Source organism: Micromys minutus (genome assembly GCF_963924665.1).
Source record: "Micromys minutus genome assembly, chromosome: 8".
NCBI classification, from domain to species: Eukaryota; Metazoa; Chordata; class Mammalia; order Rodentia; family Muridae; genus Micromys; species Micromys minutus.
In genome coordinates this window covers 109,660-126,784 of record NC_137977.1, presented here as the reverse complement: position 1 = coordinate 126,784, position 17,125 = coordinate 109,660, and the positions used below count along the sequence as shown (strand labels likewise).

The 17,125-nt window shown below is 43.0% G+C and overlaps 1 protein-coding gene across 1 annotated transcript in view; it reads left to right on the top strand.

The window, feature by feature from the left end:
• ABHD3 (abhydrolase domain containing 3, phospholipase) overlaps nt 1-16,684 on the top strand; it is a gene marked incomplete at its 5' end in the record, with an annotated part of 39,705 nt that extends 23,021 nt beyond the window's left edge. Inside the window, 5 exons of the mRNA XM_080920551.1 lie at nt 3,670-3,782; nt 8,936-9,109; nt 12,757-12,805; nt 12,884-13,049; nt 15,904-16,684. Of these exons, the coding sequence (XP_080776677.1) occupies nt 3,670-3,782; nt 8,936-9,109; nt 12,757-12,805; nt 12,884-13,049; nt 15,904-16,082 (681 nt within the window). The 3' untranslated portion in view covers nt 16,083-16,684. The remainder of the gene's footprint in view (nt 1-3,669; nt 3,783-8,935; nt 9,110-12,756; nt 12,806-12,883; nt 13,050-15,903) is intronic.
• Nucleotides 16,685-17,125: the final 441 nt, after the last annotated feature.

Here is a 17,125-nt window from a genome sequence, read left to right as displayed (position 1 = left end):
ATGCATGGTTTCTGTTTCAGTCTGGAGGAAGTTTTGTGTTTATTTATATGTCTCCTTGTTTCAGAAGGGATTTTAATGTGGCTGGGGCCAGAGCAAGAAAGACTTAGAGAAGGCATTAAAAAAAAAAAAAAAAAAAAAAAAAAAAAAAGGATGAGTCAGCAAAGATCAATCACAAGCAAGACTGGTCTCCAGCTGAAAGTAGCCCCTGCCATTTCCCAGGAGAGGGTAAAGTGCAGAAGCTGGAGGAGGTCAGGGGTCGGAGGTGAACTAAGAAGGTGCAGGGAGGGAGGTTGTGGCCCTGCAAAGGTCAGGAAGTGCAGCTTTTCATAATAGTGTCCTCTTTCTTACCAAGCTTGTAGGGATGAGGGAAAGCCAAAGTCTGAGGAAATGAGAACCTGCAGCCCACCTTGAGGCTGCTCACTGTAGGAATCGGACAAACCTGGCCCCAGCAGATGAAATGTCAGGCAATCCTGGTGGCAACTGGGAGTCTTTGGAGGAAATAAGACCCTTTTCTCTGCCTTTGCAGATTGTTTTTCAGAGATGGGGATCCTAGAGTTCAAGGAATCCACAAGCATGTATTCTTACTGATTACTTTCTAAATTAATCTTGTGAATGGAATTCCCCAACATAATTTTTTTTAATTAAAAAAAAAAATCAAGAGCTAGAAGGAGGCTTCTAGAAAGGATTATGGCCTGAGGGGGAGGAGCAAGGTCATGGGTGAATTGTCAGATGTGTTCCTTCTGGCAGGTTCTGGCTCACTCTGTTCTTGCTTAATCCAAGTCTAGCTAGAGTCTAGCTAGATCCTCACCAAGCTGCCTGAAGGCAAGTCCGCAGGGGCATTCTCTTGATTTCCTTTTGATTTTTTTATTGAAAGTAGGCTCTTCTCTCATACAATACATCCAACTACAGTTTCCCCTCCCACCATTTCTCCCCAATCTCCTACCTCCCCTATCCCCTAGACCCACCCCGCCCCGCCCCCCAGTGCCATTTTCTTTTCAGAAAAAGAGAGGTCTCTAAAAGAACAGCAACAACAATAGCAACAGCTAGATAGGACTAAATAAGATACAGCAAGACAATGGGAAACACCCTCACATCAACTGGACAAGGGGAGTTCCAAGAGCAGGCAGAAGAGCCAGAGATATACCCACTCCTACTGTTGGGAGTCCCACAGAAACACCAAGCTAATATTATATACTCGGAGGACCTGTGCAGACCGTCAGACCCTGTGCTTACTGCTTCAGTCTCGGTGGGCCATGTTCTCCAGGCGACCCCCCCCCCATCCCCTCTGCCTCCTACAGCCCCCCCCCCATCCTCTTCTGCGGGGCTCTGTAATCTCTGAGGGGAGGGAACCAGTGGAGACCTCCAGTTTAGATTCTCTTTCCATATAATGGCTGTGGGTCTCTGCACCCACTCCTGTGCTGTGGAGGCCTCTGGTGATGGCTGGGTTGGCACTGAATACAGCAGAGTATCAGTGGGAATCATTTCATTGAGTTTGTAAGAGTCTGGCGGCGTCCCCAGGTGAGTAAGCCTGAACTCTGTAAGACAGGCAGCCGAACTTGAGCCCTTCCATGGGTTTTGCTTTAGTTCTCACTTGAATTCCTGTCCTGATTTCCCTCGGCGAGACTGTAATCTGGAAGTATAAGTTGAAATAAACCCTTTCCCCTCAAAAAGAAAGAAAAAGAGATGTGAAGTGACTTAGGGGGGTTTAGGAACAATATCAGCACAGCTCCTGCTGGTTAAATGCTTACACGGGCTGCAGAGATGCTTAGGTACATCTCTTGGACTAAGGAATGGCAGATGTGGGCCCAGCAGCAGTTAGATGGCCTCCTGGCTTGGGCTTTCCCACTCTTTGTCCAGCCCTCACTGTGAGTCTGTCTTCAGTCGGTGTGTACAGCAACAGGAGCGTGGGCTGTTCCCATCTGGGTCTGAGACAGGAAGGCACGCTGCTTACACTGGTCTCCAAGCTGATGGGGCTGTTTTGGGGATCTCTGTATTTTCATGGCTAGTTGTCTTTTTTAAAGTAACATATTCTGAGGAAAACGTTGACACTTGACAATTTTTATACAGAGTAGCTGTGTATCTCTTGGACTCTCAAGCTCTTTACAAGCATGGTTTTAGTCCATGTAAATATACAGTCTACTTTCTGTTGCTTTGTGACTTAGCTTTGCTCATTTAATTAAGATTTATTCCATTTCCTCATGTTTAAGTAAGGAAGAAGGAGACATCTGAGGAACTTTTGTTTGCTTTTCGAGCAGGGTTTCTCTGTGTAGCCCTGGCTGTCCTGGAACTCTGTAGACCAGGCTGGCCTCAAACTCACAGAGATCCACCTGACTCTGCCTCCCAAGTGCACCACTACCCAGCTTATGGAATTTTGCACAGGGCATTTTCTTATCTTTTAGCTCTGTGTAAATGTATGTGTGCCTGCATCTCCACGTGCACACACACTTCACTTAAAGCCTGCACAGCAGGAGTGCTCTTCATAGCTAATCTCAGTGGGAGGACACAGTGTCATGCAGTGCCATGTAGGGATGATTGGTCACGCCAACTTCGTGACAAACTCCTCAGTCAGCACAGGTGTACCATGGTGAATGTTCTCTTTTGACATTTTATTGGGTTTTCACTCTACAAGTGCATTTAATCAGAAAGGTGTTTAAGTATCTCAGCTTAGTGACTTCCTAGCTAGTAAAATGTTATTACTGTTAGCCTTTCAATTCCATTCCTCACTTACGAAACAGATACCATAACGGGGCCTCCCTCAGGCTTCAGTGTACACCCACTCAGTTATCCGGGAAACCTTAGCCTGTGTAAATTCTGTAACACCCCACATGGCTGAACTTGACATCTGACCACGTGAAGGAACAGATCAACCAACTGGCCAAGAAAGGCCCAACTCCTTCCCAGTTAGGAGTGACCCTGAGGGACACACATGGTGTGGCACAGGTCCATTTTGCGACTGGTAATAAAGTCTTGAGAATTAAGTCTGAAGGCTTTACTCCTGGTCTCCTTAAGGCTCCTCTACCATTTGATTAAGAATGGTCACTGTCCACAGGCATCCTTAGAGGAGCGTCAAGGACAGGACAGTGATTCTGACGGAGCAGAATCCACTGCTTGGCTCATTACTGTAAGACTAAGCTCCTCCCACTCAATTGGAAATATGAGCTGTCTACAGCCTCTGCTCTAGTGGCATACATTCTCTTCCATATATGAGCAATAAAAATCACTTAAAACAGAATAATGCAACCAGCATACTCTGTAATTTAGCCTTTTTATAGCACTATTCAAAAATAGTTTTTGCTTGCTTGCTTGTTTTTTTAAATAATGAATTGTTTTGCCTTTTGGGAACATGTATTACTTTTTTTGTAAAGTGGAATTCTCTACATTTTCTCTCACACATTGCATATTTGCATGTATTTTAATTGAAGGTATTTGAACTGGGTTTGTCCTGTTCATGTCAAGTTTTCCTTGTACATTCAAAGTTATTTTTCTTAGTGCAACCAAATCATGTTGATTTTAAGTGGCAGATGTGTATATAGATATTAACATGCTCTTAATAATATGTACAAATAAAGGTTTTTGTGCATTTGTGATTTTTTGCTTTTTTAAATGAATCATTTCTACTCTGTACAAATCATTCCGCTTATATTTTAACAACATGGCCTTCTTGTCCAGACACCACGGACTTACTGCTGTGCAAACACGGAAGACCTGGAGGCTGTCATCCACCACGTGCACAGCCTGTACCCTTTGGCCCCTTTCCTGGCAGCAGGCGTGTCAATGGGAGGGTAAGGAATTTTCTTTCTAAAATGCCTGAGGGGGAGTAGTCCTAAGGACTGTCTGGGAGGACTGCATGCTAGCTCAATTCTTGACTATGAATGCTTGAGTTTCTTAAGTGCGGCTGGAGGAAGGCAGGAAGGATTTTAGAATTTCTCTGGGTTCTGTGATACAGAGTGAGCCCTTCTTGGGGAGCAATCAAATAAAGATAAATTGTTAATCTCCGTTCCAAGTGCTATGTTAAGGTTGAATGGTTATGTGGAATTTTTGGAAGATCTATTTTTATTTATGGGCATGTATGTGTACTTGAGGATGTGTGTGCCGTGTCAGGGTGTACGGTGCCTGAGCGGCCAGCAGATGGCGCTGATCCCTGGAGCTATGTGAGCTGCCTGCTGTGAGCATTGGGAACCGGATGCAGAGCCGCAGAGAAACAGCAAGTGCTTCAAGGTGGAACTTCTCTGGTCCCCTTTTGGAAAGTATCAACTGCCACACTTAATTTGAGTAATATCTGACATTAATAACTGTTTAACTGTTTGTATTAAGTTCGTGGGTGTTTGTGTGTGTGCACACTTGTGTGTGTGTTAGGGAGAATGAGCCAAAGAAATCTAAAGCAATTATCTAGTATTTTCATGTTCTTTATACCCCCATCTTCACTATTGTCCAAAACTACTCTTAATTAATTAGCTTTTTTATACTGTTGGGTCCTGAGCCTAGTATCAGTGCATGTTAGGCAAACACTTTACCACCGAGCCACATACCTCTACCCCAAACCGTTGTATTTCATTTTTTTAAAAAAGTTTTATCTAATGAAAAATTCTCTTTTGAAAATCTTTGTTTATCCTATCAGCAGAATAAATTATCAAAAATAGACTTAATATATATTATATATAACTTTAAACATTCCCCCACCAAGCCCTATAAGATTAATGCTATTTATTTTTTTTCATTAGAATATATTAGAATGTATTTTATTCTACACCTCTGGTGCTCAGGCACACTAAATGACCATCTGCTTTTATTACCAAAAGCTAGTTTGGGGGTCTTAATGGGTGTCTTAACAATTAAGAACACTTGCTGCTTTATAGAGATTTAGTGCTCAGCACCCAGATAGCAACTTACAACCATTTACAGATGGGGTTCAAGAGGGTTCTAATGCCCTCTAGTGGCCTACATGGCCACTGTACATACATGGTACACAGACAAACATGCAGGCAAACACATACATAAAAGTGATTCAGCCTTTTTTTTTTTTTTTTTAGGTGTTTTTAAAGCCAGTCAACATTTAAAGCAGAAAATATTTTTCGTTAATTATTTTTATTGGATATTCTCTGTATTTACAATTCAGGTGTTATCCCCTTTCCACCAATACCATTCCCCCTCCCCCCAGAACATATTTTTTAACTTTATATTCTGGGTGTATCTGCCATCTCAGTGTTCAGAACATCTTAAGAGCGTATGTGCTAGCAATAAAAGTCCTCCATGAACTACAGACTCCAGCCAGAGCTTTTTAGATTCTGATAAAGAATCCATCTCTTACATTAGCATGGAAGGTCTGACTTGACCTAGTAAAGGAAGAACTCTGCACAGTGCAAAAACAAGCAGAATTCCCAAGTTGTGCTTAGTGGACACAATGTAGTGACTCTTTTCTCTAGCTCACACCATGAGCCTGAAAAGGCAGAGTGGGGGTCGAACTCCTTCCCTTACCCATATAAATTCATGACTTTTTTTCAAGGCTAGCTCTTACATAAAGAGGACCCAATTGTCTATTCAGAAGCTCTTGGAAAAGGCCTATTCATGCAGCATTGAAACCTCAGGCAGGGTCTGACATTAGATTAGCTTTTCCAGCCAGCTGAATATTAATGCCTTGTAAATTATTTGAAGGAATTACCCTTTTTAGTTGCTTAGGACTGTGACACATTCCCAAGTGGGTGTACTTTCTTCTTCTTCTTCTTCTTTTTTTTTTTTTTTTTTTTTTTTAGAGATGCAACCAACAAAAGCATAGTTGAGCAGGAGTTTTGTGCCTGGTGAGCCGTGGTCTGGGGTCACCCAGTGCCTTGACACTTGGGCCAAGTGTGGTCTTTGAGCCAGAACTGAGTCAAGTCAAGAAAACTCTGCAGTCCTAGATCCAGATTCTGTTCTCCCAGTGAGCTGGTGAATAGTGTTTAGCACATAAAATAGAAACTAACACGTATCCCTACATATAGTCCTTACCCCCAGCCTCAGTGGCTGTCAGCTTGTGGGTTAGCATGCTTCACCAGCACCACCTGCTTCTCCAGTTCATTCCCAAATCTGATTATTATTACCTAAATCTCAGTCATTATTTTATTATTGTTTCAGATGGTACCAAGCCAAGCATGTGCTGAGAATGTGGGAGGACCTGGGTTTGGTTCCTGGTACCTCAAAATAATAAATCAGTCAGTAGGATCACTTCTGGGCTTTCAGCTGTGATCTACAATAAGTGTAGTATCTGTTCTTCACGCCTGAGTGTCAGGGGAAGCCTCTGTCCCTGAACAGTAGGTTAAGTGGATTCTGGAACAGGCAAATGGGATGGGATCTTGCTTTGCCTACACAGTGCATCAGCCTCGGATTGCAGCACCTCCTGGAGTGGAGATCACAGAAGGAAGTCTGTTAATGTTTTCTGGAGGCTCTAAGTGCAAGAGTTGTCTCTTTCTGTAAAGTCATAACCGGAACAAATGACAGCACAAGTCCTGAGCATCACTAAGTATCCATTTTGCCTCCTGGGGATAGAGTGCTTGCCCTTCCTCCTTGTGTGTTATTTAGTTTTATAGTTTGATACACAGTTGCCAATAAGATCCATTCCTTGGTATTTAAACCATTTAGTCCATGAGTCCTTTCTCCATCTAACTCTGTTCCCTCCCCCCCCCCCCCCCCCCGTGTGTACCCCCTCCCATTGGTGAGAGAACTGGGTCCTTCTTCCAAGGTAAAACAATAATCTTGTGGGGGTTGTACTGGCTGGTTTTGTGTCAACTTGACACAAGCTGGAGTTATCACAGAGGAAGGAGCCTCTGTTGAGGAAATGCCTCCATGAGATCCAGCTGTAAGGCATTTTCTCAACTAGAGATCAAGGGGGGAGGGCCCAGCCCATTGTGGGTGGTGCCATCCCTGGCTCAGCCCATTGTGGGTGGAGCCATCCCTGGGCTGATAGACCTGGGTTCTATAAGAAAGCAGACTGAGCAAGCCAGGGGAAGCAAGCCAGTAAGTGACATCCCTCCATGGCTTCTACATCAGCTCCTGCTTCCTGACTTGCTTGGGTTCCAGTCCTGACTTCCTCTGGTGATGAACATCGATGTGGAAGTGTAAGCTGGATAAACCCTTTCCTCCCCACCTGCTTCTTGGTCATGATGTTTGTGCAGGAGTAGAAACCCTGACTCAGACAGGGGTAGTACTTTGACATTAGTTCACTCCTGAGTGATAACCAGGAATTGCCTCTAAAGATGTGCTTGTGCCTATTTCAGGGTCTTTCTACCTCCTTTGCAAGTGTTCTGATTGTATATTTACCAGCCGCTGGCCATTATCTGACCTGCAGTTAAAGTGTAGTTACCATATGAGAGAGAAAACACTGTGGTGAACTCTTCCCAGGACGGAAGGCACCCTTCCAATGGCTCAGTGGTCATAGTACTGTATGCAAGTCATGTGGTCATTCTAAAGGGTCATTCTAAAGGTCATGTGTGATGGAGCACATCTGTAATTCTAGCATTCTTGGAGGCTAAAGGAGGAGGGTTACAAGCTTCAAGCCAGCCTGAGCTAAAAGAGTAAACGGTCTGGAGACAACAGCCGCTATCAGGGCTGTCCAGACAGCTCCGGAGGTGAGGGTGCTTGCTGCCTGCATGGTGGGTTCCACATGGCAGAGAGCAGTGTCTCCTCAGCTTGTTCTCTGACCTCCAGGACTTGCTATAGACTGCGTACATGTATGCATACATACGTACCATAGGTAAATGTAATGACTTCGTACATGTATGCACACATATGTACCATAGATAAATGTAATGACTGTGCGTACATGTATGCACACATACGTACCATAGATAAATGTAATGACTGTGCGTAATGTATGCACACATACGTACCATAGATAAATGTAATGACTGTGCGTACATGTATGCACACATACGTACCATAGATAAATGTAATGACTGTGCGTACATGTATGCACACATACGTACCATAGATAAATGTAACGACTGTGCGTACATGTATGCACACATATGTACCATAGATAAATGTAATGACTGTGCGTACATGTATGCACACATACGTACCATAGATAAATGTAATGACTGCGTACATGTATGCACACATACGTACCATAGATAAATGTAATGACTGCGTACATGTATGCACACATACGTACCATAGATAAATGTAATTTAACAGTTCTTAGAAGCTAGACGTCCCCTTTTCATAAAGGTTCCCTACCCTTGTAAGTGACTGTAGAAGATAAGGAGGGAGCACCTACCTGCTTCCAGGTCCAGAGCCTCGTCCGTTGAAGAAATGATGCTCAGAGGCCACAGTGAGTGGTGGGTGTGGCACCGTCTGTCATCGTTTGTACTGTCGATCACCAACGCAGTTCTTCCTCACATAGAACTTGGCTAGAGTTGAGAAAATTGAATGAAAGGAACATAGGACAGGTGTGAGAGGATGTAATAAGGGGGAATCTGGCCGAGGAACCCGAGGTGCACGGGTGAGGGCAGTGACCTCAGGAGCTCAGTGCTTGAGATGCAGACGCCATGAATGGTTCACAGAGTTCTGGGTGACCCCAGGGCGCAGCACACTAGGGACCTGCCTGGGTGGATCTCTGCCTGTTCTCATGACTTGATTTATCCCACCGTAAGAAGAAAGCTAAGTGCTGTGTCCGTAAGCTTGTGGGTCACCGCAAATAAATCCATGTAAAAATTCTACGAGTATGACTATGAGGAAAACCAAGGTAATCCTTCCAATATGCAGTAGCCATAGATGGTGGGCGGACCCAGCGTTGAGGAAGCTGGTCCCAGGTCCCAGGTTTGGCATGAGGGTCAAGTGTTCAAGGTTATCCTACAGAGTGGGCTGTTGGTTACAAACTGGCCCCTGCCTTGCTCTCAGTTCATGGTTAGGAAGGAGGTGTCTGAAGAGATGTGACCAGTCACTGTGTTTCCTTCTATTTTAGAATGCTGCTTCTGAATTACTTGGGTAAAATTGGGTCCAAAACTCCTCTGATGGCGGCTGCAACGTTTTCAGTTGGCTGGAACACTTTCGCTTGCTCAGAGTCACTGGAAAGGCCACTGAACTGGTTGCTTTTTAATTACTACTTGACAACTTGCCTCCAGTCTTCCGTTAACAAGTAAGTCGTTAAAACCTTCTGTTGCCAAACATTTTAGATTACATAACCCAGCACTATGGAATTTCAGAGTACAGCACTACCTGTATATGCACATTTATTTATATAATTTATTTTTGTACCAAAATGTTATAATAATTTTTAATCTTATCAGAATCTACTTAATATCTATAACCCCGAGTTATTACTATGTTCCATCTGGGCTGCTCTTAGCTTCAGTTGGCCAGTGCTCAGGGCCATGTCTATGGCCCACCTAACTCATGGTGCCATGTCTATGGCCCACCTAACTCATGGTGTCATGTCTATGGCCCACCTAACTCATGGTGCCATGTCTATGGCCCACCTAAGTCATGGTGTCTTCTCTCCCTTCTCCCCATAATGGCTTCCATGCCACAAGCCCAGGGAACCTAAACTCCACCCATGTCTCTTCTGCCCAGTTACTGGCTGTTGGCATCTTTATTTACTAATAGAAATCACATAGGGGCAAGGTCACAGACATCACTCCGGTCTATGTGCAGACTCAGGTACTGGGGTACAATAGACAGCAAGCCCAAACCTCAACACTAAAATATTCCCCAAATTATACATGCATACCAAACTTGTAAGTTAGAAATATAAATAAAAGTAACGATGTATTCTTTTTTTAATTAAAATTTCTTTATTTCTTTATTTCTTTCTTTCTTTATTTATTTATTTGAATATACTGCCATTGTCTTCAGACACCAGAAGAGGGCGTTGGATCCTATTACGTATGGTTGTGAACCACCATGTGGTTGCTGGGAATTGAACTCAGGACCTGTGGAAGAGCAGTCAGTGCTCTTAATCACTGAGCCATCTCTCCAGCCCCTAATGATATATTGCATGCCACACTGGGCACAGCTTGAGCTACTGAGACCTCAAAGCCCCACCCACAGTGACACACTTCCTCCAAGGCCACAACTCCTAACAGTGCCACTCCCTATGGGCCAAGCTTTCAAACACTCGAGTCTATAGGGCCGTTCGTGTTCAAACCACCACACCTGACTCAAAAAAAAAAAAAAAAGAATGAATGAAAGAATGAAAGAATGCCCCATGTTGAGTAATACAGCTCCTTAAGCATGTTCTTTCACACATGGTGTGTCTTCGAAATGAGAGAATATAAGCTAGCAAGATGGCTCAGCAAACAAAGGGACCTGCCACCAAGCCTAATTATCTAATAACCTGTGACCCACAGATAGAAGGAAGGACAGATACCCTCATGAGGACCTTTGACCTCTACACACACACACTGGTGTACACATGTAGACACCAGATAATTTTTTTTTTCCATTTTAAGAGAATTTATTCAAAACAAAGAAATAGAATGTAGTTTATTTGAGTTTATTTGTATAGCCATAGCTCATGGTTCTTATATTTCCACAATAATGTCTTTGCATTTGTTTTTCTGTGCACCTCCTAACGAGAAACAGCATGTCGGCACAGAGCACATGGGTGGTTTTATTCTTATTTCCTTAATGGCTAATTTTGTTTGTTTATTATTTGGTACTAGGGATTGAATCTAGGATCTCATACATGCTAGGTACATGCCCAATCACTGAGACCCACCCCAGCCCACCATGCCTTTTAAAATGAATTAATAAATATATATAAAAGTATTTGTGCGTGTGTGTGTGTGTGTGTGTGTGTGTGATTTTTTTAGACGGGTATATATTGGTCATGAAAGAACAGTGGCCAGGGCCAGGTGTAGTGTGCATGACTTTCAAGGCCAGCCTAGTCCACAGAATGAGTCCCAGGACACCTAGGGCTGTCTCAAAACCTAAACAGAAGAAAGGGAGGGAAAAGGGACCAATGTTTAAAATACAAATTTACAAAAATATTAGTTTTAACTTACATACTGGTATGATTGAGAAGCCATCTCTGGGATGGGGAGATGGCTCAGTGGGTAAAAGCACTTGCCATTAGAGCATGCAGATGTGGGTTTGCATCCCTGGAGCCCACATTGAGCCAGACACGGTCGTGTAAATCTGTGTCCCAGCTCCCTGGAAAGATGGGGATAGAAACAGATCTGGCCTGGCTATGCAGCGGTGGGCGGTACAGGGATAGCCTGGTGTACACAGTGATAGGTAGTAGGAATGAGGTGGAAAATGGGAACCTACACAAAGTTATCCTCTAACCTCAATGTGTGCCCCACAGCCCCCCCACACACAAACACACACACACACACACACACACACCACAGATTTTTCAGATAACTTACTTAGCCTTTTTAGCATATTGACTTCTCAGCAGCAGTATAGAGACATAGTTTGTTATAAGACAACCTATAAGTTAATTCTTTTTTAATGTAATACTGTTTATTTAACTTCAAAAACATTTCACCACTCTAAACATACAAAAATAGCAGAACGTTCCAGATTGCGTTGAGGTGCAGAGGGTTCGAACTTCCATGGACGAAGTGGGTCTTCGCTTTGCTGACGATTTGAGTTCTACAGTTTCTTTAAACAGTTTAAAATCTGCCGCACTTAACTGAAGAAAAGACTCCAAACACTTCTCATGCCAGCTGACCCCCCACACACACACACAAACTAAGAGTGTCGCAGATGCTATGACACTATGTACGAAAGCAAGACAAGCTGAAGCTGAGCGGGTGCCCACCGCAGTGCCAACACTGCAGCCTCCATGCACGCCCCGAGCTACGGCCCCTCCGAAAGGCGTCTCCCCCCCACAGCCTCCACGCCTGGCAAGGAGCATCGAGAATCTGTCTGGGTTTTGTTCTCTTTACAAACGATAGATGTGTACAGGTGACAACTCAGGACTTCTGGCCAATGACCATGTAGTTAACACGACCTTACTAGTACTTATCCGCCTTTGCCCTTTCTTCAGACTGATTTCTCTCTGCTGGACATTGTCTTCCACCGCTCCGAGCACTTCTTGGAAAACTCCGCAAAATTGACTGGAACTTCTGGGTTTTCCTTATGTTCTTCCCTGCGTGTGTGCAGGAAGAAGGCGTACGCAGACATCTTGCCCTTTGGTTTCTTGGGATCACCTTTAGCCATTCTGACTGTTTTGTTCACTAGTCTCCTATAAGTTATTTCTATTATTATGAAACTAATTTATTCTTCCCTAGTTTAAAAATAGTACTTGAGTGTGTGGATGTGGTAGTGTACACCTTTAATCCCAGCACTTAGGTGGCAGAGGTAGTGGATCTGTGAGTTCGAGCCCATTGTGTTCTACAGACTGAGTTCCAGGACAGTCAGGGCTACACAGAACCAAAAAAAAAAAAAAAAATATATATATATATATATATATATATATTAATTAACTCATTAAAGCACTTAAAATACTACTTTGAAAATGAATGTTAATATACTCACTACTCCTATATCTGATTATTTAAACTCAAATTATTTTCATTATATTTTATTAACTTCCTCTGTATAGGCTGGATGCTGTGGAGGTCGGAGAATAGCCTGTGTGAGTAAATTCTCTCTGCCATGTGGATCAGAACTCAGGTCATCAGCCTTGATCATCTCACTGGCCCAGGAAATATTGTTTTAGCACCATCTTTGTGCCCAACACCAGACTCTACAATTGTCTGGTTTTATATATTTCAGGCATGACTAAGGTAGAGATGATCTTAAGTCTTTGTCTTGGCATCTGTCTTGTTCCAGGCACCGGCATATGTTTGTGGGACAGATTGACATGGACCAGGTCATGAAGGTGAGACGGAGCTTTTCCTGATGCGTTCATTTCCTCTTGTGACTCCAAGAGCCCATTCCGTCTGGTTTTGCTTTCCAGGCCAAGTCGATCAGAGAGTTTGATAAGCGGTTCACCTCGGTCATGTTCGGCTACCGCACGCTTGATGACTACTACACAGACGCCAGTCCCAACCGCAGGCTGAAGTCGGTGGGGATCCCAGTCCTGTGCCTGAATGCTGCAGATGACGTCTTCTCTCCCGGCCACGGTAAGAGTGCCATCAGGCTACACACTGTGGCATGGAACAACTTTCTTTTCCAAAGACTGGTTTGCTGGTTTTATTTCTTTGTCTATGTGAGTATATACCAGTGTGTGTTGGTGCCCACAGAGGCCAGAAGAAGGTGGCAGATACTTGTGACCCACAAGGTGCTGAACCAGGACCCTCTGGGAGAGCACCAAGTGTTCTCAGCTGCCAAGCCATTTCCCGGCTCCTGGTTTAACTTTTTAAATATTGTTTTTTGTTTTTTTTTTTTTTTTTTTTTTTTTTTTTTTTTTTAGGAATCCGATTTTTTAAAAATGTTGGTTGTATAATATCTTCCATTCTGATTTTTTAAAGCTGCCTGGAATGGTTCTACATGCTTGTAATCCCAGCACTTGGCACACTGAGGCAAGAAGATGACCTGGGCTAGCCTGGGCTAGCAAGGCATTATCTCAAAACATAGAACAAACAAACAGAAGTTCAGCTTTCCTAACAGTATCCAAGTGCCTCATGCCATGTGTTCCGTGTCTCAGACCCTGTCTGTTGTCACAGATTCAGCCCAGTTAGAACTCTGCATGTTCACACGCATATAACCATCCGTTCTTCCCAAGTACCACTGCATGCAACAGATTATGCATCTTTGCCTGGGGAGACTCTGTCACTTTTTGCCTCTTCTTCCTGGAGTCCCAAACTAAATGAACTTGAAATTTACTTACCTTTAATCTGGAAAAGAGCCTAGAAACACAGTGTCTCTGAGTACTTTCACATTTTTCTAAATGTTCTAAAGAAAAATGGTCTAGTCTTTTCCCTTGAATGCTGTAAGAAAGAAAAGTATTCCAAAGTTCATGTTTATACTGTCTTAGTTCAAGAATAGCAGCTGGGCAGGAGATTGCTCAGTGGTTAGAGCATGTGTTGTTCCTGCAGAGGAGTGAAGTTCAGTTCTCAGCACAGGCAACTTGAAATCACCCCTAAGTCCAGCTCTAAGGCCCCTTACTCATGTGCACATACCCTGTCCCACAGTACATACTTTAAGACAATAAAAACTCTTAAAAAGAAGCCTCCTGACTGAAAAAAAACTTAAGAACAGCTGCATGCACACGTGTTCTCTTATTGACGGTAAGGGTCTCACAGGCTTGGCCTCTAGGTGACGTTTTAAGAATAGGTATTGCTTTTGTTGTTGTCAACACAGAATGTCATTGTGTAGCCCAGGCTTGCCCAGAATTCTGATCCTCTTGCCTTAACCTCCCATATTCTGGTATTTCAAGTGTGAACTACCATGTCTGGCTCAAAAAAAATCTTTTTTCAAACATTTTTTAAACTGTTACGTATATGGGGTGTTTTGCCTGCATGTGTGTGTGTGTGTGTGTGCCTGATGCCACAGAGGCCACAAGAGGAAGTCACATTTCCTGGAACTGGCGTCACGGATGGCTGTGTGCTACCATGTGGGAGCTGGGAACCAAACACAGGTCCTGTGGAAGACGAGCCAGTGCTTTCAACCACCGAGTGCTCTCTTCAGTCCTTCAAAAATCTCACCCGAGTTCATTTAACTGAAAGTGATTTCCAACAGCTGGGCTTCAGGCCTTTGGGTATAGACGAGAAAATGAAGCTGGTTTTAGAGTCTGCAAGGCGGTTGCCTCACATGATCTCACTGGATAAGATCTGATATTTCCTCATCTTTATAGTCTGCTGCCTCTGCTACAAACAAGAGTTTCCCAACATTTAACCCGATTTATTAGGGTAAAGTTTAAATTCATTATTTCCTACTTTTTTCCAGGCCCTTAAGATAGTGTTACCACGTAGGGGACAGTTGTCTGCAGCCTGAGGAAACAGGCACCCCACATCATTCCCAAGACGGCAGCAAGGCAAAGCCTTTTGTTCTGATGAGACTGTAGCAGTTAGGGTCAGAAACTGAGAATGCGGGGGGGGGGGGGGGGGGCCAGTGGGAGAACCTCGGCTGAGTATCCCCGAGGCCCTCCGGTGGGATGTGGGGTAAGAGCACTAGTGTGCATGTGCTCGAATTGGAATTTTAAGTCCTTTGTAAAGATATCAATAATCTTTAGGAATTTAAATTCATATAAAGTTAATCAAAATTATATAGAATAAATTTACAACTCTCACAAAGGTTAGCTTAGTATTAATTTCTCAAAACAAGAATTAGCCTATATATTTTTTTAAATTTTGTTTAGATTTATTTATTTATTATATATACACTATAGACACACCAGAAGAGGGCATGAGATCCCAGTGCTATGAGCCACCATGTGGTTGCTGGGATTTGAACTCAGGACCTGTGGAAGAACAGTCAGTGCTCTTAACCACTGAGCCATCTCTCCAGCCCCAGCCTGTATTTTTATTTTATTGTATCATATGTAATGTGTGTTTGTGCATGGGAGCCCACACATGTGCATGGTGCTACATGTGTGCAAGTCAGAGGTACTTCTGTCTCTACACCATGTATGTTCGAAAACTAAGCCTCAGGTTGTCAGGCTCTGCAGAAGCTTGGCAGCAGAGCCATCTCAACAGCCCAAGAAACAACCTATAGTTTTAGGTTTTATGAAATCTTAGGTTGATTCTTTTTAAAAATAATGATCTAGCTCAAGACTCTAAATATGAATTATTATTAGAATATAGATGGTTGGTATAAATTAGTCAAACTCATTGCATTTAGCCATACTCATTACAAGTATTTGTTTAAAGTTTTTACTGATCAGAAGTAATAAAGTACACTTTTCCTAACAAAAAGTGTTAATGATCTCCCCCTGTCTCCCCTTCCCCCAACCTCATTTCCTTGTCTCTCCCCTTCTCTTCCCTTCCTCCCCTCTCTTTTGGCTCCCTCTTGCCTTTACTGCTTCAATTCCTCAAGCTATCCCAATAGAAACTGCTAAGCAAAACCCTAACGTGGCTCTGGTCCTTACGTCCTACGGAGGCCATATTGGATTTCTGGAGGGAATCTGGCCTCGGCAATGCACTTACATGGATCGAGTCTTCAAACAGTTTGTGCAGGCCATGGTTGAGCATGGACATGAACTCTCCAACATGTAGTTTCTTGGCTGCATTCATTCTGAACCACTGCTGTTACAGTGCAGGAATTATAACTGCTGAGAGTAAAGGTGATAAGCCAGCATATGGGTGAAGAGGTCCAGCATGACATGCAAAAACTCCTTAGGGAAACAAAACAACTTTGTAGCCAGAAACTAAAGATAGTTTAGATTTGTTACTGTAGTAGATCTTATTTTTCCTATGCCTTACCAAATATGACCTTAAAATTAAGTAGTCCTTATGGAACAGAATTGCACTTAACCAAAACTGTCGTGCAAAAGGATTTTAATTCCTCAGGGTTTTAATTTAGGCTAGTATTTTTAGATTGCTCAGCTTAGGTGACTTGATAGTACTTTAATAACTGGTAAGATATTTTAATGATTTGAATGTAAGTTACAAGAAGGGTATTTGTGGTAACAGGAAAATAGAAAAGGATACATTGTAATGTGTAGAGTTTTTCCTTTCACTTTAAAAGGAAAAAGCAACAATGTTTTGCTCTCTTTGGTAATATTAAATTAGGGCTGATTTATGTTTTATAAGTATTGTCATTTACATGCTTATTTTTAAAATAGTATTTGTGAATACATATATTAAAATAAATTCTATCATTTTAAGTTGCTTCTTTGTTAGTTTTTATCTACAAAAGTAGAGTCTGTTTACAGAGATCCACCAGCCTCTTCCTCCCAATGCTGTCATTAATGGCGTTCACCACCGAGACTGGTCCCAGAAGTGCTTGGATTGGTGTCTCATTAGGTAGCCTGTGCTGACCCTGATGGTTCAGTTCTCCGGCTTCGGTGTGTCCCTGATAGCTGAGACACAAAGGTGTGACCATGCCTACTCCAAAACTGTTCATTTTTATTGTTTGACAATTTAATACATGAATATAATGCATTTTGATCAAATATATCCCCTCCTTCCTCCAATTCTTTCTGTACCCACTTTTTTCCTTCCTAGCATTTTGTGGTTTTTTAAAATTAATGAATCTATCTAGTGTAAGGCCATCAACTGCATCTAAAGAGAATGGACTCCCCTCTCCCCCAGGAGCC